The sequence below is a fragment of the Oncorhynchus tshawytscha genome, linkage group LG03 (genome assembly GCF_018296145.1).
Source record: "Oncorhynchus tshawytscha isolate Ot180627B linkage group LG03, Otsh_v2.0, whole genome shotgun sequence".
NCBI classification, from domain to species: Eukaryota; Metazoa; Chordata; class Actinopteri; order Salmoniformes; family Salmonidae; genus Oncorhynchus; species Oncorhynchus tshawytscha.
In genome coordinates this window covers 81,369,777-81,397,123 of record NC_056431.1, presented here as the reverse complement: position 1 = coordinate 81,397,123, position 27,347 = coordinate 81,369,777, and the positions used below count along the sequence as shown (strand labels likewise).

The 27,347-nt window shown below is 42.0% G+C and overlaps 1 protein-coding gene across 1 annotated transcript in view; it reads right to left on the bottom strand.

Annotated features, from left to right (window-relative positions):
- LOC112243553 (protein FAM126B-like) overlaps nt 1–27,347 on the bottom strand; it is a 202,560-nt gene that overhangs the window by 148,943 nt on the left and 26,270 nt on the right. The window contains exons 2-4 of the mRNA XM_042320080.1: nt 12,978–13,060; nt 6,538–6,604; nt 4,941–5,042 (exon numbers count right to left, since the gene is read on the bottom strand). Coding sequence (XP_042176014.1) covers nt 4,941–5,042; nt 6,538–6,591 — 156 coding nt within the window. The 5' untranslated portion in view covers nt 6,592–6,604; nt 12,978–13,060. The remainder of the gene's footprint in view (nt 1–4,940; nt 5,043–6,537; nt 6,605–12,977; nt 13,061–27,347) is intronic.

Here is a 27,347-nt window from a genome sequence, read left to right as displayed (position 1 = left end):
ACAACCATTAGACTCCAGAGTAATATAATACAACCATTAGACTACAGGGTAACATAATACAACCATTAGACTACAGGGATAGAGTAATATAATACAACCATTAGACTACAGGGTAATATAATACAACCATTAGACTACAGGGATAGAGTAACATAATACAACCATTAGACTCCAGGGATAGGGTAACATAATACAACCATTAGACTCCAGGGATAGAGTAATATAATACAACCATTAGACTCCAGAGTAATATAATACAACCATTAGACTACAGGGATAGAGTAATATAATACAACCATTAGACTACAGGGTAATATAATACAACCATTAGACTACAGGGTAATATAATACAACCATTAGACTACAGGGTAACATAATACAACCATTAGAATCCAGAGTAACATAATACAACCATTAGACTACAGGGTAACATAATACAACCATTAGACTACAGGGATAGAGTAATATAATACAACCATTAGACTACAGGGTAATATAATACAACCATTAGACTACAGGGTAACATAATACAACCATTAGAATCCAGAGTAACATAATACAACCATTAGACTACAGGGTAACATAATACAACCATTAGACTACAGGGTAACATAATACAACCATTAGACTACAGGGTAACATAATACAACCATTAGACTACAGGGTAACATAATACAACCATTAGACTACAGGGTAACATAATACAACCATTAGACTACAGGGTAACATAATACAACCATTAGACTACAGGGATAGAGTAACATAATACAACCATTAGACTACAGGGTAATATAATACAGCCATTAGACTACAGGGTAATATAATACAACAATTAGACTACAGGGTAATATAATACAACCATTAGAATCCAGAGTAACATAATACAACCATTAGACTACAGGGATAGAGTAACATAATACAACCATTAGACTACAGGGATAGGGTAACATAATACAACCATTAGACTACAGGGTAATATAATACAACCATTAGACTACAAGGTAACATAATGCAACCATTAGACTCCAGGGAAAGAGTAATATAATACAACCATTAGACTCCAGGGATAGAGTAACATAATACAACCATTAGACTACAGGGTAATATAATACAACCATTAGACTACAGGGTAACATAATACAACCATTAGACTACAGGGATAGAGTAACATAATACAACCATTAGACTACAGGGTAATATAATACAACCATTAGACTACAGGGTAATATAATACAACCATTAGACTACAGGGTAATATAATACAACCATTAGACTACAGGGTAATATAATACAACCATTAGACTACAGGGTAATATAATACAACCATTAGACTCCAGGGTAATATAATACAACCATTAGACTCCAGAATAACATAATACAACCATTAGACTCCAGAATAACATAATACAACCATTAGACTCCAGAGTAACATAATACAACCATTAGACTACAGGGATAGAGTAACATAATACAACCATTAGACTACAGGGTAATATAATACAACCATTAGACTACAGGGATAGAGTAACATAATACAACCATTAGACTACAGGGATAGAGTAACATAATACATCCATTAGACTACAGGGATAGAGTAATATAATACAACCATTAGACTCCAGAGTAACATAATACAACCATTAGACTACAGGGTAATATAATACAACCATTAGACTACAGGGATAGAGTAACATAATACAACCATTAGACTACAGGGATAGAGTAATATAATACAACCATTAGACTCCAGGGTAACATAATACAACCATTAGACTACAGGGATAGAGTAATATTAATACAACCATTAGACTACAGGGATAGAGTAATATAATACAACCATTAGACTCCAGGGATAGAGTAACATAATACAACCATTAGACTCCAGAGTAACATAATACAACCATTAGACTACAAGGTAACATAATACAACCATTATACTACAGGGATAGAGGAATATAATACAACCATTAGACTCCAGGGTAACATAATACAACCATTAGACTACAGGGATAGAGTAATATAATACAACCATTAGACTCCAAAGTAACATAATACAACCATTAGACTACAGGGATAGAGTAATATAATACAACCATTAGACTACAGGGTAACATAATACAACCATTAGACTACAGGGATAGAGTAATATAATACAACCATTAGACTACAGGGTTAAAGTAACATAATACAACCATTAGACTCCAGAGTAACATAATACAACCATTAGACTCAGAGCTACAGGGACAACAGGACTAAATGTTTCCATGAAGCTGCTAGGGGACAGGCAGACCTATCTTAGACAGTGCTGGACAAAGCAACATACATCATGGTCACAGAAATGATGGCAAGTGTGCCAGGTGTCTTGGAGGCAGTATCGGTCTGTCCCCACCAGTGTGTTTGAAAATGAATGCTTTAGTCTGACAGATGGATTATCACTCAGGAAAATGTGAGGTCAACACACCAGACTGCCTGGACTTGCAATCACCTACAAGGAGACAGAGGCACAGGGAGACAAAAAAAACTAAACACGGAGGGAGATGAATGAGGAGATAACATGTGGGCCGGAAGAGTGCTGCAGTGTGTTACGCCCTACCCTGACATGGCCGGCCTTTGAGTCTGTAATAACTAACCTACCAAGATTTTGGGAGACTGGGGTTTGCTCTTCCACCTAATTTGTCACAAAGCGACACAGCAGCAGCCTCCTGGGTCATATTCACTGAGAACCAGATGGAAGAAAACCAACTGAAACAGGGAGGGAGAGAAAGATGGCGCCGACAGACATGGCAGCTCTGCTTTCAGCTCCTAAGCAACTCTGCAGTATCTTGTTGTTGTTATTTCTTGCATTATTAACCCAGATTTATTTTTGTGCTATTAAATACAGCCGGAAATATCTTTTGGATATCAGAGCGGCTGTAACTCACCACCATTCTGACCAGGAAGGAGACTTTCCCGAAATTAGATTTTTTGTTCGTACCCCCCAGAGCAATTGAACTTATCCCAGAAGCTGCTCCAAGTCCCCGCTGGCGGAGAAGAGGTATTCGGAGTGGACTTCTAGTCTGACTCACGAGGCAGGCACACCATCCACCACTTCCGAGTGTATTACTCGAGAATGTTCAGTGTATTACTCGAGAATGTTCAGTCCCTGGACAATACAGTAGACGAGCTCAGGGCGAGGATCTCCTTCCAGAGAGACAACAGGGACAGTAACATAATCCGTTTCAAGGAATCATGGCTCTCTCCGGGTATACTGTCCCTGTCCATACAGCCAGCTGGGTTCTCAGTACATCGCGCAGACAGGAATGAAGAACTCTCCGGGAAGAAGGAAGGCAGAGGTCTATGTTACATGATTATACTAACAATCACGGTGTGATTGTGTTAACGTACAGCAACTCAAGTCCTTTTGTTCACCAGACCAAGAATACCTCACAATAAAATGCCGATCGTATTAGAGAATTGTCTTCGGTTATAGTCACAGGCGTGTATTCTCCCCCTTAAGCCAATACCACAACGGCACTCAAGGAACTACACTGGACTTTGTGCAAATTGGAAACCACATAACCTGAGGCCGCATTTATTGTAGCTGGGGACTTAAACAAAGTAAATTTGAGGAAAAGGCTACCGAAGTTCTAACACATTGCCTGTAGTACTCGTGCTTTAAATACTCTGGACGGGGATGGCTACAAGGCCCTCCCTAGGCCTCCCTGCGGTAGATCAGATCACGACTCTACATGAAGCAAAAAATCCAAAAGGAAGTACCCGTGCTAAGGGCTAATCAACGTGGTCTGACCAATTGGAATCCATGCTTCAAGATTGTATTGATCACGCAGACAGGGCTATGTTCCGGGTTGCCTCAGAATAACATCAATGTCAAATCCAACTGTATTTGACACATGCGCCGAATACAACAAATGTAGACTTTACCGTGAAATGCTTTACTGACAAGCCCTTAACCAACAGTGCAGTTCAGGAAGAAAATATTTACCAAGTAGACTAAAATAAAAAGCAATAAGAAAAAGTAACACAATAAGAAAAACAAGGCTATATACAGGGGGTACCGGTACCGAGTCAATGTGCAGGTGTACAGGCTAGCTGAGGTAATCTGTACATGTAGGTGGGGGCGAAGGAAGTGACTATGCATAGGTAACAAACAGCAAGCGGCAGCAGTGTACAAAACAAATGGGGGGGTCAATGTAAATAGTCCGGGTGGCCATTTGATTAGGTGTTCAGGAGTCTTATGGCTTGGGGGTAAAGACTGTTGAGAAGCCTTTGACTTGGCACTCCGGTACCACTTGCCATGTGGTAGTAGAGAGAACAGTCTATGACTTGGGTGACTGGAGTCCTTGCAGTCACCCAAGTTTGCCAGGAAGCTTGGCCCCAGTGATGTACTGGGCCGTACGCACTACCATCTGTAGTGCCTTGTGGTCAGATGCTGAGCATTTGCCACACCAGGCAGGGATACAACCGGTCAGGATGGTGTAGGGCAGGAGACTTGGAGATAGGTCCCCAGATCCTCAAAATGTTCTACAGCTGCATCAACAAGAGTCTCCTGTACTCGACACGGCCCGAGTCTCCTGTACTCTAGTTAACCACCTGATGCTCCTGCATGGAGTGGTGATGGCAGGGCAGTGACAGGTACATGGTGGTTACCAGGTAACAAGGCTGGCACTGCCACACGGATGTCAATCATGTCCTGAGTCCTCCACAGACAGAGCAGACCAGCTGGTGTGGGGGAGGGGTATGCAGATTCCCAGCTCTCTGCCAGCTCCGCCCACCTCGTCACAACAGATAAGTCATTCAGCAGACACTCTTATGTCATACTATTTGATACTGGTCCTCCGTGGGAATCGACTGAGTCAGACGGGACATACAGTCGTCACGTTTCCTGTCCTGAAACGCCATGCTGCTACCTAGGTGGGGTGGAAACAGTCTATCAGTCTCACCTCACTGCTGCTGTCCTGGATGACTCTGTAGAGAGCTGGCACCAGAGACTTCTTTAGGTGAAGGCTGCCTGCATAGGTGGAGATGTGGGTTTCTGGTAGAGTCTGGAGAAATAAAAACAGACAGACAGGGTTTCTGGTAGAGTCTGGAGAAATAGAAACAGACCGTTAGGGTTTCTGGTAGAGTCTGGAGAAATAAAAACAGACCGTTGGGGTTTCTGGTAGAGTCTGGAGAAATAGAAACAGACCGTTGGGGTTTCTGGCAGAGTCTGGAGAAATAGAAACAGACCGTTGGGGTTTCTGGCAGAGTCTGGAGAAATAGAAACAGACAGTTGGGGTTTCTGGCAGAGTCTGGAGAAATAGAAACAGACAGTTGGGGTTTCTGGTAGAGTCTGGAGAAATAAAAACAGACCGTTGGGGTTTCTGGTAGAGTCTGGAGAAATAGAAACAGACCGTTGGGGTTTCTGGCAGAGTCTGGAGAAATAGAAACAGACCGTTGGGGTTTCTGGCAGAGTCTGGAGAAATAGAAACAGACAGTTGGGGTTTCTGGCAGAGTCTGGAGAAATAGAAACAGACAGTTGGGGTTTCTGGCAGAGTCTGGAGAAATAGAAACAGACAGTTGGGGTTTCTGGTAGAGTCTGGAGAAATAGAAACAGACAGTTGGGGTTTCTGGTAGAGTCTGGAGAAATAGAAACAGACAGTTGGGGTTTCTGGTAGAGTCTGGAGAAATAGAAACAGACAGTTGGGGTTTCTGGTAGAGTCTGGAGAAATAGAAACAGACAGTTGGGGTTTCTGGCAGAGTCTGGAGAAATAGAAACAGACAGTTGGGGTTTCTGGCAGAGTCTGGAGAAATAGAAACAGACAGTTGGGGTTTCTGGTAGAGTCTGGAGAAATAGAAACAGACAGGGTTTCTGATAGTCTGGAGAAATAGAAACAGACAGGGTATAAACATCCCTTCACAGTATAAGTGTAGTCCAGTTGTCACAAGTTACTTTTCATTCTAGCGTAATCATGCCGAAAGAGCGGCAGCCTTTAAAAAGCAACAAGTCCTTTTGAAAACGACCTACGTGTCATCAATAAGAGTCAGAAAGTTATTCTAGTGTCAAATGTGAGTGTAAGTATAGCAACAGGATAATTCTGGCCATAAAGGCTGGTCTAAAACAGAGAATGGAACATCTGTGTATCACAACAGGTAAATTAAGGTTGGGTTTTGATTTGACGATGTATAGTGATTCTATATGTTTGCTCACTGTATGTCTGCTGCAGAGAGATGAGATCATGACTCAAATGAGTTCAGTCAGGGAAATAAAACTGTGCTGAAAACATGTTGTGTCACTATTTAAAAACAAGATGGAGGACAAGCTATAGGATGTTCTGGTGCAGGTAGAGCTGACCAGCCTAGCTAACACTACCTAGCAAATAGATACTTGAGTTCAAGTATGTATATAAATATTGGTCCAGATGGACCCCCCAAATCACTGGTATGTATGGGGGGGGTCTGAGTCTTGTCTGTATGTATATAAATATTGTTCCATGTAACTGGATGGACCCCCCCTCCCCGGTTTGTATGGGGGGGGTCTGAGTCATGTCTGAGACCCACCTTGAATTCTGACAACCATTCCTCCACCACTCCTCCCTGCTCTGAGCCCAGCATCTTGCTCACACACCTAGAGAGGAGAGGGGAGAGAGAGACAGGAGAGGAGAGAGAAGAGAGAGGAGAGAAAGGGGAGAGCAGGGAGAGAGAGAGAGAGAAAGAGAGGGGAGAGGAGAGAGACAGGAGAGGAGAGACAGGAGGGGAGAGAGACAGGAGAGGAGAGAGACAGGAGAGAGAACATGTTAACTCATTAGACCTGTTAGTAAAACAAGTCTGTTAACAATATCTGTGTCAATATCGCATAATCAACTTGCTTACAACCTGTTGTGGTATTCGCCTGACTGTTGTCATCAACGAGAAACTGTGTGTCCTGTCATTTGACTTCATTACTCAAAATGACATCACCAAAGCAGACATTTTCACAGTGAAAGAGGCTTTATCTATGTTGGTTGGTGATAGGGATTAGGACACGGCCTTGCACTTTGCAAAGAGATGATATTAACGTGAGTGAAATAAGTAAATAGTAGATACGTGTTTGATGCTGTGAAACAGCTCTCAGATTAGCAAGTCCTGTCAACTTTGTTGGAACAGATGAGCACATCAGCAGTGGAGCTCGAATGATTGTTCTGGGTCTCATGGAAATAGCTGACTATATACAGCTAAACAATGCAACAAACTAGTTGGTTGTTTTGTCTCGTTTCTACGGATGTAATTCATATGGAAATGGCCCAAGCTGCTTGCTATAGCTAGCTACTTTCTGACAGAACACAATGTGTATACACTGACAATCACAAGTCTATCTTTCTAGAGATTAATAGAGGTGTACTCCAGGGTTCCATTTTAGCTCCTGTGTTGTTCTCAATTTTTATTTATGATCATTTATGATTTGGAAATGGGATGCAACCAGCAAAGTTACATCTATATGCAGATGATACATTCATGTGCTCCTTCTCTGGTTCATCCAGACTATATGCAGATGTCACAAACTGGTCTTGAATGTACAAAAACTAAATTCATGACCTTTACCAGAGCTAGAACTCTGCCCATTGTCACACAAATCCTACAAATACCTAGGTATTTGGTTGGATGACAAGTTGTCCTTTAAAGTTCATGTGGATAATCTTGTGAGGAAGCTTAAATTGAAATTGCTTTTTTATTTTTGTAATAAGGCTTGCTTCCTGCTTATGGCTAGAAGCTTGTTCAGGCCACTTTTCTCTGTAATTGATTACGGTGACTTGTTGTATATACATGCAGCCTCCTCTGTCTGACAGAGACTGGAATCTGTTTATCATGCATCATTGGGCTTTATTACAAATGCCAAGTCACTCACCCACCATTGCACCTTGTACCAAATGGAAGGTTGGACCTCACTTTATATATCTACAAAGCCCTTTTAGGTAAACTCCCTCTTTACTTCTGTAGTCTGGTCTCCTTCACCACCAGCAGGTAAACTCCCTCTTTACCTCTGTAGTCTGGTCTCCTTCACCACCAGTAGGTAAACTCCCTCTGTAGTCTGGTCTCTTTCACCACCAGCAGGTAAACTCCCTCTTTACCTCTGTAGTCTGGTCTCCTTCCCCACCAGCAGGTAAACTCCCTCTTTACCTCTGTAGTCTGGTCTCCTTCACCACCAGCAGTTACCCAGTCTGCTAGGTGGTTGCTACTTAAAGTCCCAAGGACATTCACACTGTTAGGCAAGACGGCCTTCTCTTCTTGTGCACCAGAGGTATGGAATAGTCTACAATCCATTAGTCATCTAAAATCCAATCAAAGTTTGTCACGTGCGCCGAATACAACAGGTTGGTCGGGCCAATTGAGGTAGTATGTATAGTTAAAGTGACTATATGATAAACAGAGAGCAGCAGCAGAGTAAAAGAGGGGTTGGGAGGGGGGCTCAATGTAAATAGTCCAGGTAACCATTTGATTACCTGTGCAGGAGTCTTATGGCTTGGGGGTAAAAACTGTTGAGAAGCCTTTCTGTCCTAGACTTGGCACTCCGGTACCACTTGCCATGCGGTAGTAGAAAGAACAGTCTATGACTGGGGTGGTTGGGGTCTTTGACAATGTTTAGGGCCTTCCTCTGACACCGCCTGGTGTAGAGGTCCTGGATGGCATATCCGTCGGGACAATTCGTTTTTCAGTAGGACCGATTGGACTAATGGCTACCTCTGTATTTTACGCGAGAGTCACCCTGGGAGCCATGTGACCACTTACCCAATGTAGCCGCCTACGGCTATTCTTCAACATAAATGCGTAAAACTACGTCACAATGCTGTAGACACCTTGGGGAATACGTAGAAAGCGCAAGCTCGTTGATAGGACATTCACAGCTCAATAGGGACTCATTGGAACACAGCGCTTTCAAAATATGGGGCACTTCCGGATTGGATTTTTCTCAGGCTTTCCCCTGCAACATCAGTTCTGTTATACTCACAGACAATATCTTTACAGTTTTGGAAACAGTAGTGTTTTCTATCCAAAGCTGTCAATTATATGCATATTCTAGCATCTTGTCCTGACAAACTATCCCGTTTAAAACAGGAATGTTTTTTTTCCAAAAATGAAAATACTGCCCCTAGAGTCGCAACAGGTTAACACATTTCTTAACAAAAAGACTCGTCTTATTGTGCCAGAGCGCAGAATAACTTATTCATATTTGAACGCTCAACAGCCGCTGAATATGTCCGTGTCAGTAAATGTCGGCAACAAAGCGTAATTCAATAGTTGCCAGCAGCACTGTTAGTCACCAACGCTCTGGATAACATGAAAACAGCCTAAGCAGCTCTACTAGGGGGAGTAAAATGGTTAGAGTGGGGTATTCTCTCATTTGTCTGGAAGTAGCTAGCCAATGTTGGCCAGTTAGCTTGGGTGCTTGACTGTCGTTGTGAGGTCAGAGCTTTTGGATCAACCCTACTTATTGAACACGAATGCGAAACACTCTGCATTTACTAACAGACAATCTGACAGCACAGTTGCAGTCACCAACGCTCTGGATAACATAACACCCTAACCAGCTCTGCTAGGGCGAGTAATGTTCAGTGAGTTGTTCTCGCTCTCTTAGATGTCTGGAAGTAGCAGGCAAGTTGGTTGATCTGAGCGTTCTGTACTTTTAAAGAGATGGGTGGGGCTAAGTCTTAAGAGGGTGTGAACAATGTTGAATTGGTGTAGACAAAGGGCTCTCCAATAGTAGTACCAAAACATTGAAAGACAGTTCTCAGTTTACAAGTTGATCAACTTTCAAAGCAGAATTACTTTCTCATTGTTTCCTCAAATGCAGTGCATGTTATACCATTTTGTAGCACTGAGTCTCTACTTTTATCCAATGTAAAAAGCAGAAATTCAAATGTTGCTACATAAGACCGAATCCAGGTGGTGAGTCACATGTAGTGAGTATACTTTTCCAAGTTACAGTATTTCCTTTAGAACATTTTTAATGACATCACAACATAACCAACAAAAATATGTGTTCTATAGATCGCCTCTGACCATTCCCCACGTTCTGTTAGAAATATAGTTCCACTAGTTTCTTTTGAAGATGTTTCAGCTGGAAAAAGGTTTGTTGTGACAAAGCACATTCCTTTAGTGAATCTGGAGAGCACAGGCGTGAGTTGTTAATCTCCACTAGTCATTTCCTTCCCCCTCTATGGGTGAGAAGGGGGTCTAATTTAAGTCATTCATTGCAAACCTGATCTGACCTATTTGGACTCTCGAGGATAATCATAAAAGGTACATTACAAGAGATAGGTTCCCAAAACACAAAATATGCTCAGTTGGGATGTCATACAGTGTTAAGTTAGGACATTCCCTTAATGTTGTAAGAATGTTGACAGAACAGCTGGTCTAAGTTCTTTAAAGGATCCAAGAACATTTAATTAAAGCTGAATTATGCAGAAACTGCACCGCCATGTCTTGGTTGCTAAAATTCAAATAGTTTGTGACAAAACAAGCGCGTATAGTCTAGAGCAGTGGTCACCAACAGGTTGATTGGTTGATCTTCAAGGCATTTCTAGTCGATCACCAAACAGTTCCATAGAAAAGCCAGAGAACGGCTGGCGCTCATTAAAAAAATGTTTAAAAAATAGTCAATAATACAATAGAGAAAGTCTATATACAGTATGTGCAAATGAGGTAGGATAAGGGGGGATAGGCAATAAATAGGCCATAGTGGTGAAATTATTACAGTATGGCAAATTAAACACTGGGGTGATAATGTGCAGAAGATGAAACTGGGGTGCAAAGGAGCAAAATAAATAACATGGTGATGAGGTAGTTGGATTAGCTATTACAGATGAGCTATGTACAGGTGCAGTGATCTGTGATCAGCTTCTCTGACAGCTGGTGCTTAAAGCTAGTGAGGGAGATGCTGCTACGGTGACCAGTGAGCTGAGATAAGGCGGGGCTTTACCTAGCAACGACTTATAGATGACCTGGAGCCAGTGGGTTTGGCGACGAGTATGAAGCGAGGGCCAGCCAACGAGAGCATACAGGTCGCAGTGGTGGGTAGTATATGGGGCTTAGGTGACAAAATGGATGGCACTGTGATAGACACCATCCAATTTGCTGAGTAGAGTGTTGGAGGCTATTTTGTAAATGAAATCGCAGAAGGACCGGTAGGATAGTCAGTTTTACGAGGGTGTGTTTGGCAGCATGAGTGAAGGATGCTTTGTTGCGAAATAGGAAGCCGATTCTAGATTTAATTTTGGTTTGAAGATGCTTAATGTGAGTCTGGAAGGAAAGTTTAGAATCTAACCAGACACCTAGGTATTTGTAGTTGTCCACATATTCTAAGTTAGAACCGTCCAGAGTAGTGATGCTGGACAACGGGGTTAGGTGTGGGTAGCGATCGGTTGTAGAGCATGCATTTAGTTTTACTTGCATTTAAGAGCAGTTGGAGGCAACGAAAGGAGAGTTGTATGGCATTGAAGCTCATCTGGAGGTCAGTTAACACAGTGTCCAAAGAAGGACCAGAAGTATACAGAATGGTTCTCTGATCCACCTCAGCGTAGATCATTGATGTATACAGAGAAGAGTCGGCCCAAGGATTGAACCCTGTGGCACCCCCATAGAGACTGCCAGAGGTTCGGACAACAGGCCCTCCGATTTGACACACTGAACTCTGAGAAGTAGTTGGTGAACCAGGCGAGGCAGTCATTTGAGAAACCAAGGCTGTGATTGACAGAGTCGAAAGCCTTGGCCAGGTCGATGAATACAGCTGCACATTATTGTCTTTTATCGATGGCAGCTGTGATATAGTTTAGTACCTTGAGCGTGACTGAGGTGCACCCATTACCAGCTCTGAAACCAGGTAGGAAGGTACGGTGGAATTCGAAATGGTCGGTGATCTGTTTGTTAACATGGCTTTCGAAGACCTTAGAAAGGCAGGGTAGGATAGATATAGGATAGATATAGGTCTGTAACATTTTGGGTCTAGAGTGTCTCCCCTTTGAAGAGGGGGATGACTGCAGCAGCTTCCAATCTTTGGGGATCTCAGACAATAAGAAAGAGAGGTTGAACAAGCTTGTAATTGGGGTTGCAACAATTTCTGCGGATAATTTGATTTGGTTAGAGAAGCCTGGTTCTGAACAAGGCGTATATGAAGCCCATATATCTTCTTTCTGTGCCTCTGACCTCTGACCCCGTTTACTTGACCGATCGATTGTTTGGTTGATATCTGACGACAGACTTTAAGTCGAGTGGTTGCACATTTATTACATTCTTTTAATTACATTTGGGGATGTCCAACTGCATTTCTGATTATGTTAATGAGCTGTGGAGCTGCTCAGTCATTTTTTTCTTCACCTCAAACAGCAAGTAAACAAAGTAATTGACAATGTCAACAGTTCTTCAATGTATTTGAAAAATATTTTCAGCTCTGTCCCTTTCGATAACCACAAGCCTCAATATAAAAAGGGAAAAATGTCCTCATCTGATCCAGTGTCAACGTCATAAAATACTGGATTACTTCTTATCCCTAGCGCAAATACAAGTATCTGTCCGGAGCTCACTGGAGTTGGAAACGGAGGGCCCATAATAGTTAATAATAGCAAGCTTCTGGCCAGACCCAGTTGATACAATGTTTCAAGTTCTTTGCAGATGGGATTGATAACAGTTTAAGTTCAATTATAACAACATTTTTGTATATCAAAATAGTAGATTTTATTAAAACACATCGGGTGTGTCTGGTCAATTTTTAAACATGTATTTTTCCAATCGATTAATCGAAAGAACAGCCCACTCTAGATTGACAAAGGTAAATAAAAAAATTGGGTCGGGGACAGCCCTAGTGCCCCCTACTGAGGCTATGAGACAGTGAAGAAATCAGTACAACACAGGCCCCCAAAATGGACTAACAGAAAGATAATTGGACAAATGACTGAGAAACTAAGTTTTTTTTTTACTGAGTGGAGTGAGATAAAAATATCAGACTGGCCGTTCACCCCTGACCTTACCTCACTCTTCCAGAGTTCAGATGTCCACCAGGTGAAAAAGCTGGGTGTCCGTGCTGTCACTCATCTGTCGCTCGCTCAGTCACCTAGAAATTGAGAGAACAATCAGTCAGGTTGGTTGGTATTGAAAGGATCTATGGTGTAACTGGATGCCAGTTGGCTTGTTCGGGTCTAGTAAAGCTAGACCAATTTTGACGACAATTATGACACCTTCTGGATTAGGCCTGGCTACTTTGTGGAAGTGGAATTCACCTGGGTGAAAATGGCCCCCTGCTGTTGTCATCAAACATTGGAAAGGTTCTTGGTCAACTAAATTGATGTGAGGACGATATTATCATTACATGTAAAGTCACTTTTTACCATCTCCTCTTTAGTCTCTATGAGAGTTGTACATGTTGTATCTGAAGGTGGTGACATAATGGTGCTAACCCGGAGAAACATCATTGCTATTCCTTTGTTTTCTTTTCCTAATAGGTATAATCCAATCTTTGAGTTATTGGTTGGAAAAACACGTTTAAAAATTGACCAGACACACCCTGTGTGTTTTAATAAACTAATCGACTATATTTTGAAAAACGAAGATATTATAATTGAAATTAAACTGTTACTCCGTCCTGTCTGCAAAGTACTTGAAATATTGTATCAACTGGGTCTGGTTAGAAACTTCCTATTATTAACAATTCTGGGCCCTCCGTTTCCAACACCAGAGAGCTCCGGACAGACACGGATGTATTTGCGCTAGGGATAATTAGTAAATCAGGTATTTTATGACGTTTCCATGACATTTATCCCTTTCACATCATCCAAACTTAAAGAACCCTACGAAATTGACATTGATTGACCTACAAATACTCCAGAGAAATACACTGGGAGTGCTTTGGAAATTAGTGACCGCTGTCCCATTGTATGTGTCAGGGATTTACAGATGCCTCTATCCAAAATGTGTTTTTATCAACGAGCAATTTTAAACATTAAAATGAACATGCCTTTTGTGACTGATTGTATTGCATCTATACCTGACCCAGAGCTGGCTCTGAACCACTTCTAACATACTGTAGATAAACATGACAAAAAAAAATTTTTAAAGAGAGAAATCAGTCTTTCCCTTGGTTCAATCCAGAGCTATCTGAAGACATACACAACAGAGATGCTGCCTGGGCCAAAGCTAGATTCAACCTCGGGGCCCAGACTGGCAGTCTTTCAGGTGATTTGAGAAATCTGTGTAAAACTAGTTTAAAAAAGCTAAATCAGATGATTACGTTAATACACTCTCTGAATGTACAGGGAACCCAGCTAAACGTTGGAAAGCTGTCAAATCCCAGAAGGGTTGTGTCTCCTCTTCTCTCCCAAGAAATGTATTTCGATTCTGGCCCCATTACTGACAAAATGGATATCATTAATGCATTTCAATCACCATTTGATCTCTGCAGGCTTTATATTTGAATGTATTTCAAAGCCAGCTCTTGAAAAGAGTAGTTTTGATGTAGATGGTGAAAATCTATTGAATGATACTGAAAATGCTGGTCAGAACTTCTCTATTTGGAAATTCACTGAAAGAAGTCCTGGATTCTTTGCTAACAGACAAAGAAAAACATCCCCAGGGGCTGATCATTTGGAGCCTGGTCTGCTGAAGTGTGCAGAACCCCTTATTACTGGCTCAGTAGCCCACATTTTAATTTAACATAGTTATCAGGAAGTATTCCAAAAGCATGGACATCTGCATGTGAGCTGTCACTCCCATTAGGGTGGGGATACAAATGACCTGGACATGTGTCACTCCCATTAGGGTGGGGATACAAATGACCTGGACATGTGTCACTCCCATTAGGGTGGGGATACAAATGACCTGGACATGTGTCACTCCCATTAGGGTGGGGATACAAATGACCTGGACATGTGTCACTCCCATTAGGGTGGGGATACAAATGACCTGGACATGTGTCACTCCCATTAGGGTGGGGATACAAATGACCTGGACATGTGTCACTCCCATTAGGGTGGGGATACAAATGACCTGGACATGTGTCACTCCCATTAGGGTGGGGATACAAATGACCTGGACATGTGTCACTCCCATTAGGGTGGGGATACAAATGACCTGGACATCTATCACTCCCTTTAGGGTGGGGATACAAATGATCTGGACATCTATCACTCCATTAGGGTGGGGATACAAATGATGTAGACATCTATCACTCCCATTAGGGTGGGGATACAAATGATCTGGACATCTGTCACTCCATTAGGGTGGGGATACAAATGATCTGGACATCTATTTCAAGACTACCATTTCAAGACTACCTTGTTTAGCTAAGATTCTTGAATCCTTGGTTAAAGTACAACTTTGTTACTTTTTATCTGATAATTGTATTCTTAATATAAACCAATCAGGGTTTAGAACTGGGCATAGTACTGATCTTGTCAATGCCTTGGATGTTAAAAAGAGCTGTGATGCCTTGTTTATTGACCTGTCAAAGGCGTTCGACACTGTTGATCGTTCTATTTTACTGAAGAAATTATCAAGAGTAGGCCTGGAATATACAGCCTGTTCATGGTTTCAAAATTATCTCAGCGACTTAACTCAGGCCATCTGATAGATGGGGTTGAATCAGAATTCTCAGGCCATCTTAATGGGGTTGAATCAGAATTTCTTGAGATTCAAAAAGGTGTTCCTCAGGGTTCTATTTTGGGTCCATTATTGTTTCACTTTGTATATTAATGACATAGGAAACACTGTTAACTCATAACATTCATCTCTATGCAGATGACAGTTTTGTATTCCTGTGCCACCCTTCAGCATGACCTTGATTCAATTCAGAAATCACTTAAAGATCTTTAATTAGTGTTAAACACAAGTAAAACCAAGCTCATGCTGATCTCTACATCACAATGTTGATATATATATATATATGTTTGTGTTATAAATGGAAGCCAAATTGAGCTTGTTCCCCAATGTAAGTACCTGGGTGTCTGGGTTGATGACAAGTTGTCCTTCGTCACACATATAGAAAATCTGACAAAGAAGCTAAGATCCAAGATTGTTTTTTTACATCAAAATAAATCATGCCTTAGTATTAAAAATATGAGAAAGACCGTTCAAACAACGTTTCTCCCTGTATTGGATTTCGGTGATATTGTTTACATGCATGAGGAAACCCATAAACTAAAGTATATCATTCAGCAATATGTTTTATCACAGGGGACAGTTAGGACTCATCATTGTAGTCTGTATAAAATGATGGATGGACCTCTCTGTCTGTAAGAAGAAATCTGCATTCTCTTTTATTTATCTACAAAGCAATCTGACAAACTCTTTCGATATGCAACATCATTAACGAAGATAAGAATCATAAGTTACCAAACCTGTTCACAGGAATGGATAATACTGGAGATCCCTTCAGTCTCCACAGATTTGGGAAAATCTGAGGTTTTTTTTTACCCTAAATTGTGGAACAATCTGCAGAATTCCCTGCAGTTAGATGTGCTGGTGCAACTCAGGAAGTTTTTACATTATTGATTGAGGACCTCCATGTAGTTGAATGGGATTGCGTTAATTAAATAATGTTTATTTTTGTATATTGTGCTGATTGATATTGTTTTATACACATGTATGTTGTTTTAATATTCTGTTTTTATTGTAATGGTGTACAGGGCTCTCTTGTAAGAGATTATTAACCTCAATAACTCCTTGTTTAAATAAAAGGTTAAATAAGAAAATACCCACACCCCCTTTGCTGCTATAACAGCCTCCACTCTTCTGGGAAGGCTTTCTACTAGATGTAGGAACATTGCTGCTATAACAGCCTCCACTCTTCTGGGAAGACTTTCCACTAGATGTAGGAACATTGCTGCTATAACAGCCTCCACTCTTCTGGGAAGGCTTTCCACTAGATGTAGGAACATTGCTGCTATAACAGCCTCCACTCTTCTGGGAAGACTTTCCACTAGATGTAGGAACATTGCTGCTATAACAGCCTCCACTCTTCTGGGAAGGCTTTACAGTAATGTTGGAACATTGCTGCAGGGACTTGCTTCCATTCAACCACAAAAGCATTAGTGAGGTGGGGCACTGATGTTGGGTGATTAGGCCTGGCTCGCAGTCAGCGTTCCAATTCATCCCAAAGGTGTTTGATGGGGTTGAGGCCAGGGCTCTGTGCAGGCCAGTCAAGTTCTTCCTCACAGACCTCAACAAGCCATTTCTGTATGAACCTCGCTTCGTGAAAGGGGGAATTGTCATGCTGAAACAGGAAAGAGCCTTCCCCAAATTGCTTTGGGAGCAGCTAATGGGGATCCATAATAAATACAAACTGTTGCCACATAGTTGGAAGCACAGAATCGCCTAGAATGTCATTGTATGCTGTAGCATTAAGATGTCCCTTCACTGGAACTAAGGGGCCTAGCCATTAACCATGAAAAAAATCCAGACCATTATTCCTCCTCCACCAAACTTTACAGTTGGCAGTACGCATTCGGGCAGGTAACGTTATCCTGGCATCCACTGAACCCAGATTATTCCGTCAGACTGCCAGATGATGAAGCTTGATTCATCACTCCAGAGAACACGTTTCCACTGCTCCAGAGTCCAATGGCAGCAAGCTTTACACCACTCCAGCTGACGCTTGGGATTGTGATCCCTCCCCCAGTCACAACAGACCAGCCCCCCTCCCCCAGTCACAACAGACCAGCCCCCTCCCCCAGTCACAACAGACCAGTACAATTGAAAATATAGGCTATATATTTCTTGCTGGCCTGATATATTGTTTGCTGCAGAGAGTAGACTCCTTCACATAAACTAAATGAGTCAGTGACATCAAGCAGATCCAGTTAGCCTTGAGCAGCATGAGGACAGACTAGTCCTTTCCTATTCTACTAGACAGAGAACATGCTAAATCAAATGCAAGTTGTATGTCACATGCGCCGAATAACAGGCGTAGACTTTACTAAGAAATGTTAAATTAACGAGCCCTTTCCCAACAACGCTGAGATAAAGTCAGAAAAATTTGCTTAATTTAAAAAAGAAATTGTACCACAAATGAACAAAAACAAGGCTATATACAAGCGTAACAGTACTGAGTGAATGTGCAGGGGTATAAGGTAGTTGAGGTAATATGTACATGTAGGTAGGGCTGTGAAGGTAATTGAATAACAGTGTAACTGACGGTTATGGATAAAGACTGCCATGAAAATAACCATCAAAACTGTTTCAATAGGTATTTTTTATTTAATAACTTGATTTCCATGTAGATCAACTTGATCTAATAGTGGGAGTGTTTACTAATGGTTCTAAGCAGTTGTTATGCTAACTTAGTCTAACATCTCCTTCCAACTGTCGTTTGACGCTCGAGAAGCTAATTCGCTAGATGTGCAGGGGTGTAGAAGCGCTAGCCTATAGGCCAGGGATTATTAAACATTTATCGTTAAATAAATGTTGTGTTTCCTGGGACCCAAGCTTATGAAAGCATGCAATAGTTTATCCCCCTCATCAATTTACAAGGTACATCCCTGTCCAGCTGTCTATCCATCCATCCAGATTACACATAGTATATTTTAATTCAATCCATTTTAGAATAAGGCTGTAACACAATGTGGAACAAGTCACGGGGTCTGAATACTTGTCTGAATACTTTCCGAATGCACTTTAGATACACTAATACTCACAGTGGTGTAAAGTACTTAAGTACAAATACTTTAAAGTACTAAAGTCGTTTTTGGGATCTGTACTTTATGATTATTATTTGACAACTTTTACTTCACTACATTTCTAAAGAAAATAAATGTACTTTTTACTCCATACATTTATCCAGACACCCAGAAGTACTTGTTACATTTTGAATGCCTAGTAGCACAGGAAAATGGTCCAATCACACACTTAAGAGAACATCCCTACTGCCTCTGATCTGGAGGACTCACTAAACAGAGAACATTCCTGGTCATCCCTACTGCCTCTGATCAGGACTCACTAAACACAAATGCTTCATTGACAATTGGGCACTTTTTCCACCACTGCCTACTCATACATTACTGCTGCAGTGCTTGTTGTAGCGCTGAGTGGAAATTGGAAACACATGCATTTTATGTCTTATAAAAGATGTGGAATACAAAGTGTGGACAGTGCTGAGTAAGAACTTAAACATGAACTCACTCATAAAAACAGCATTGACAGTCTCTCTAGTCATGGTTTTAAACATTTTGAAATATCACCTTTGCTGATTGTGATCACTCTATTGCGGACTACAAATTATCTATAACTGAACTAATAACTCACTAACTAGCAAAGGATATGAACAAAATATGCACACTTGGCTACAAGCAGGACTTTGATCTCAAAACAAGTGCATTTACTCATGACCGATCATGCTGTAAACACAGTCCAGTTCAAAGTAAATTGCACAGATCCATATACAATGACTTCGTAAAGTATTCAGACCCCTTGACTTTTGTTAGGTTACAGCCTTACTCTAAAATGTATTAAAATTGTTTTTACCCCCTCAACACACACACACACACACACAAATACTCCATAATGACAAAGCATTTGCTAATTTTTAATATTAAAAAAAGGAAAATATCATATTTACATAAGTATTCACAGCCTTTACTCAGTACTTTGTTGAAGCACCTTTGGCAGCGATTACAGCCTCGAGTCGTCTTGGGTATGACGCTACAAGCTTGGCACACCTGTATTTGGGGAGTTTCTCCATTTCTTCTCAGCAGATCATCTCAAATTCTGTCAGGTTGATAGGGAGTGTTGCTACACAGTTAATCAGGTCTCTCCAGAGATGTTCAATTGGGTTCAAGTCCGGGCTCTGGCTGGGCCACTCAAGGACATCCGGAAACCACTCCTGCATTGTCTTGGCTGTGTGCTTAGGGTCATTGGAACGTGAACCTTTGTCCCAGTCTGAGGTCCTGAGCGCTCTGGAGTAGGTTTTCATCAAGGATCTCCCTGTAATTTGCTTCGAGTCTCCCAGTCCCTGCCGCTGAAAAAGTTCAATCTTGCTTTCATCATTCACGTTTCTCATTGTCTGAGAGTCTTTTGGTGCCTTTTAACAAACTCCAAGCAGGCTGTCATGTGTCTTTTACGGAGGAGTGGTTTTCATCTGGTCACTCTACCATAAAGGCCTGATTGGTGGAGTGCTGCAGAGATGGTGGTCCTTCTGGAAGGTTCTCCCATCTTCACAGAGGAATTCTAGAGCGACCATCAGGTTCTTGGTCACCTCCCTGACCAAGACCCTTCTCCCCCGATTACTCATTTTGGCCGGGCAGCCAGCTCTAGGAAGAGTCTTGGTGGTTCCAAACTTCTTCTATTTAAGAATGGAGGCCACTGTGTTCTTGGGGAACTTCAATGCTGCAGAAATGTTTTGGTACCCTTCCCCAGACCTGTGCCTCGACACAATCCGGTCTCAGAGTTCTACGGACAATTCCTTTGACCTCAAGGCTTGGTTTTTGTTCTGACATGCACTATCAATTGTGGTACGTTACATAGACACGTGTGCCTTTCCAAATCATGTCAGATCAATTGAATTTACCACAGGTAGACTTCAAATCAAGCTGTAGAAACATTTTAAGTATGATCAATGGAAACAGGATGTGCCTGAGCTCAATTTCGATTCTCATAGCAAAGGGACTGAATACTTGTAAATAAGTTTTTTTTTTATTTTTTTTTTAATACACTTGCAATAATTTCTAAAAACCTGTTTTCACTTTGTCATTATGGGGTATTGTGTGTAGATTGCTGAGGATTTGTATTTATTTAATCCATTTTACAGTAAGGTTGTAACATAAAATGTGGAAAAAGTCAAGGAGTCTGAATACTTTCTGAAGGCACTATGGTCTATTTGCATATAGGCCTACTGCAGGTCTGATTGTTTATGCCTTTACCTACCGGTCTGTATAGAGTACGGGCTGAGTAGTGCGTGGCAAAAGAATTCTACTCCGATGCGTTCTGCCTACAACAAAATCTGTTGCATAGTTTGTGTTGTTGCAGTATGTGGCATTGAAAGTGGCTAATATTGTGTGTCACAATTGCCACAAAAAAAGGGAAACGCTGATGGTGTTTACAGGGACACCAACCTTTTCTGAGTCAAGATCAAGGAGTCAAAATGAAAGCCAAGATCTACCTCAAAGTTTTTATTAAACATGACTTAAAAAAAATATAAGCCTATGCCAAATTAACCAATTAAAAACAGTTCTGCAGCAATGAGGTTTGAGAAGCAAGCTATAGGCCCAATGCATTACCACAGCAACATTTGAGTTAGGCTATATGATCGCACAGGCAATAGATTTGTTGTATTACTTGTGAAACATTTAAATAATTTGCTTTTTACTTTGATTTTACTAGGCTGACGGTGCCTGCATCTGATGGTCAGTCTCAGCGGAGGGAGAGAGCAGCAGATTGAGGGTCCACCTCACATATGTTTTTTTATTTTACCTTTATTTAACCAGGTAGGCAAGTTGAGAACAAGTTCTCATTTACAATTGCGACCTGGCCAAGATAGAGCAAAGCAGTTCGACACATACAACAACAGAGTTACACATGGAGTAAAACAATCATACAGTCAATAATACAGTAGAAACAAGTCTATATACGATGTGAGCAAATGAGGTGAGATAAGGGAGGTAAAGGCAAAAAAAGGCCATGGTGGCAAAGTAAATACAATATAGCAAGTAAAACACTGGAATGGTAGATTTGCAATGGAAGAATGTGCAAAGTAGAAATAAAAATAATGGGGTGCAAAGGAGCAAAATTAATTAATTAATTAAATACAGTAGGGAAAGAGGTAGTTGTTTGGGCTAAATTATAGGTGGGCTATGTACAGGTGCAGTAATCTGTGAGCTGCTCTGACAGTTGGTGCTTAAAGCTAGTGAGGGTGCCTCGTACACATTCATTACTACTATAAAACAGAGAAAGTTAAATATTCCTCGACATTGAAAAAGTCCCAAGCCCCTAATAATAACGCAAGCCTATATAGATACACTTTCCTACCCATTCATTACTGCTGCAGTGCTTGTTGTAGCGCTGAGTGGAAATAGGAAGTGCTTTTTATGGCTTATAAAGGTGTATAATACAAAGTGTTGACTAAGAACTTAAACATGAACTCACTCAACAAAATTGCAGCACTTTGCTGATTTCATTGACAATCTCTCCCCAGTCATGTTTTAAACATTTTGAACCTATCAACTTTTCTGTAGCTTTCTTTTATGCCCTCTACGTTACTGCAGACTGTCATGTCATCGGAGCCATCCGATTAGCCAGCGGTAGGCCTCAATGAAGTTCAATCTCATGCATCCCACTGTGGGCTGATATTTCTGCGGGGCAGTCTCTCGGGGGCTGAGCGGTAGTCTCGGGGCTACGGCACGCAGCTTAGAGGGAAGACTGCCATGGACGTACCTACGTTGTATGATATATACAGTAAAGAGCAAGGGGATATAGGAGATTGACTTTATTAAGTCATTTAGACACCTTTTGTAAAATAGTCAACAAGCTAAGTTCGGTCGTCAATCAAAAGAACACTAAATAGCCTATGCGCCCGACTCTGTGGCAAAGGCCCACGAAACACGCAAAATAAGAATAAATGAATGTGCCAACAAAACAATAAGGAAGTGGACTTCAACTCGTTACCACTTACATGAACATGTAAATCACTCACGTGAGATGAAGAAGCATCTCCCTCCATGAAAATACATTTGACCGCAGCCAACCAATCTCTGCTCCATCTAGTGACCGTACAACATGCAGAACCCGGTCCATCTAGTGACCGTACAACATGCAGAACCCGGTCCATCTAGTGACCGTACAACATGCAGAACCCGGTCCATCTAGTGACCGTACAACATGCAGAACCCGGTCCATCTAGTGACCGTACGACATGCAGAACCCGGTCCATCTAGTGACCGTACAACATAGAGAACCCGGTCCATCTAGTGACCGTACAACATCGAGAACCCGGTCCAACATACAGAACCCGGTCCAACTAGTGACCGTACAACATACAGAACCCGGTCCAACATACAGAACCCGGTCCATCTAGTGACCGTACAACATACAGAACCCGGTCCAACATCCAACTAGTGACCGTACAACATACAGAACCCGGTCCAACTAGTGACCGTACAACATACAGAACCCGGTCCAACTAGTGACCGTACAACATACAGAACCCGGTCCATCTAGTGACCGTACAACATGCAGAACCCGGTCCATCTAGTGACCGTACAACATGCAGAACCCGGTCCATCTAGTGACCGTACAACATGCAGAACCCGGTCCATCTAGTGACCGTACAACATGCAGAACCCGGTCCATCTAGTGACCGTACAACATGCAGAACCCGGTCCATCTAGTGACCGTACAACATGCAGAACCCGGTCCATCTAGTGACCGTACAACATGCAGAACCCGGTCCATCTAGTGACCGTACAACATGCAGAACCCAGTCCAACTAGTGACCGTACAACATACAGAACATGGTCCAAAAATATAATATACACAGCTCAAAAAATAAAGGGAACACTAAAATAATACATCCTAGATCTGAATGAATGAAATATTCTTATTAAATACTTTTTTCTTTACATAGTTGAATGTGCTGACAACAAAATCACACAAAAATGATCAATGGAAATGAGTCACACTCAAAATGAAAGTGGAAAACCACACTACATGCTGATCCAACTTTGATGTAATGTCCTTAAAACAAGTCCAAATTAGGCTCAGTAGTGTGTGTGGCCTCCACGTGCCTGTATGACCTCCCTACAATGCCTGGGCATGCTCCTGATGAGGTGGCGGATGGTCTCCTGAGGGATCTCCTCCCAGACCTGGAGTAAAACATCCGCCAACTCCTGGACAGTCTGTGGTACAATGTGGCGTTGGTGGACGGAGCGAGACATGATGTCCCAGATGTGCTCAATTGGATTCAGGTCTGGGGAACGGGCGGGCCAGTCCATAGCATCAATGCCTTCCTCTTGCAGGAACTGCTGACACACTCCAGCCACATGAGGTCTAGCGTTCGAACAGACACATGCACCTTAGTCTTGATCACGTTGAGGGAGAGGTTGTTATCCTTGCACCACACTGTCAGATCTCTCACCTCCCAATAGGCTGTCTCATCGTTGTTGGTGATCAGGCCTACCACTGTTGTGTCATCAACAGTGGTCAACAGCATCAAATTGGAGGGCCTGTTGTCCGGACCTCTGGCAGTCTATGGGGGTGCCACAGGGTTCAATTCTCGGGCCAACTCTCTTCTCGGTATATGTCAATGAGGTCGCTCTTGCTGTGGGAGATTCCCTGATCCACCTCTACGTAGACGACAGCATTCTGTATACTTCTGGCCCTTCCTTGGATTTTTTAACAAACCTCCAAATGAACTTCAAAGCCACACAACACTACTTTCATGACCTCCAACTGCTTTTAAACGCTAGTAAAACTAAATGCATGCTCTTCAACCGATCACTGCCCGCACCCGCCCACCTGACTAGCATCACTACTCTGGACGGTGCTGACCTAGAATATGTGGACAACTACAAATACCTAGGTGTCTGGTTAGACTGTAAACTCTCCTTCGACTCATGTTAAACATTTCCAATCTAAAATTATATCTAGAATCGGCTTCCTATTTCGCAACAAAGCCTCCTTCACTCATGCTGCCAAACATACCCTCGTAAAGCCGACTACCCTACCGATCCTTGACTTTGGCGATGTAATTTACAAAATAGCCTCCAATGCTCTACTCAGACTGCATCCAATTTGCTATCACAGTGCCATTCGTTTTGTCACCAAGCCCCATATACTACCCACCCCTGCCACCTGTATGCTCTAGTTGGCTGGCCCTCGCTTCATATTCATCGCCAAACCCACTGGCTCCAGTTCATCTATAAGTCTTGCTAGGTAAAGCCCCGTCTTATCTCAGCTCACTGGTCACCATAGCAACACCCACCCGTAGCACGCGCTCCAGCAGGTATATTTCACTGGTCATCCCCAAAGCCAACACCTCCTTTGGCCGCCATTTCTTATAGTTCTCTGCTGCCAATGAATAGAATGAACTGCAAAATTCACTGAAGTTGGAGACTTATCTCCCTCACTAACTTTAAAACCTCTTAAGCGTCAGCTGTCAGAGCAGCTTACCGATCGCTGCAGCTGTACACAGCCCATCTGTAAATAGCCCATCCAATCAACTACCTACCTCATCCCCATATGTTTTTTTGCTCTTTTGCACACCAGTATTTCTAGTTGCACAATCTCATCTGCACATCCATCACTCCAGTGTAAATTGCTAAATTGTAATTACTTCGCCGCTATTGGTAAGGTTTGCCTTACCTTCTTACTTCATTTACACACTGTATACAGATTGTGTTATTGAGTGTACATTTGTTTATCCCATGTGTAACTCTATGTTGTTGGATGTGTCGAACTGATTTGCTTTATCTTGGCCAGGCCGCAGTTGTGAATGAAAACTTTTCAACTTGCCTACCAGGTTAAATAAAGGTAAAATAAAAAATGTAAATAAAACAAAGGGCAAGGTCGAGACAACAATACATCACGCAAAGCAGTGTCCATGATTGAATGTGACGCTTGCATTTCGTAACCCGACTGGGAGACGAAGGTAGGAAAACAAACCGTCAGGAATGACTAAAACAGACAACTATTTGGTGCTGAGTGAGAGGGACCTGCCAATATCCCTTCAGTAGACTTAACTTGCTAACATACTTAGCAGCGCCAATGCGGTCCACACAATGGATACAAGCCCGACTTCGTAACAGTATTCAGTTTCCAAAAATGTTAACAAAACCGCATAGAACCATCTGCCTTAGGTACTAATATACAGGGAGAACTCCAGGGACTGTTGCCATGTTGTGCAATGCTGTGCTCAAGCATTAACTCCACCTCACTGCGGAGCTTCACTCTAGTTGTTTCAGGATTCACTCGATAGACATGTTGTTTAATTGGGGCAGAGTCCCCAACATCAATATCCTGCTCTAGCACATTTGTCTGAGTTGGCACATCTATGAATAAACCATGATATTGTTTCACTGGTTTTAGCGGCAGGGTGGCCTAGTGGTTAGAGCGTTGGACTAGTAACCGGAAGGTTGCAAGTTCAAACCCCCAAGCTGACAAGGTACAAATCTGTCATTCTGCCCCTGAACAGGCAGTTAACCCACTGTTCCTAGGCCATCTTTGAAAATAAGAATTTGTTCTTTAACTGACTTACCTAGTTAAATAAAGGTAAAATAAAAAATAAAAATGTCACCTTTTTCCTCCAGAGAAAAGTGTGCCAAAGAAAACAAGGCTTTCTAAAAATCTAAGTTATTCCCAGGGTATGGCACAGGGTATATTGGGCTTTCCTCGTGCTCAACGGCATCAGCAGTGGCTACAGGCAGAATATCACTCCCGGTTTCCACTGACTTCTCTGCCCGATCGTAGTGGGTGAAATAAAGTTTCAACATGTTGACATGAGTTTTTTGCCCCTGCGCTCTGGGTGGAAATGTATATTGAATAGTAAAACGACGGGAGAGGGAAACATCTTCACTCCGTTCTTCAATCAGCTGCTTCCAAGGCATCAGTGTCAACTGTAGAGACGCTCACTTCCTTTGGCGGTCCTACAAACTTGCTTACATTTTGTGTTTTCAAAGGAGAGATCAACACAGGAGGTTCCACCCATAAGCGTCTCAGACAGATCGACGATGGTGGGATTGCTGACATCCTCAACACGAGACTTGCTCCCGGCGACTTTCTTAGACATAGCACATGTAACGGAACACGCTGGGAACACTCCAGGGTACATTAATGATAGCCCATCAGGTTCCTTTATTCTGGGTTCCTTACAAAAACAACATGATTTGGCACAACCTTCCCTCCAGCCAAATAATTTCCCAAAATGAATGAGACCCCTTCACCAGTTGGCCAGGCATCAGTCCAACAACGACAGAACCAGAAATAAGAGGCAAAACCCCCTGCAAAATTAAGGGCTGCCCCGGTGTCTCGCAGTATCTTCACCGGCTGCTTAATTAATAACCTCTTGAAGCTAGGGGGCACTATTTTTATGTTTGGAAAAATAACATTCCCAAAGTAAACGGCCTATTTCTCAGGACCAGATGCTAGAATATGCATATAATTGTCAGATTAGCATAGAAAAAAACTCTAGTTTCCAAAACTGTCAAAATATTGTCTGTGAGTATAACAGAACTGATATTGCAGGCGAAACCCTGAGGGAAATCCAATCTGGAAGTGCCTCTTATTTTGAAACCCTTCTGTTCCTATGCATGCCTATCCTCCATTTAAAGGGATATGAACCAGATTCCTTTTTCTCTGGCTTCCCTAAAGTGTCAGTCTTTAGATAGTTTCAGGCTTTTATTTTGAAAAATGAGCATGAAAGATCA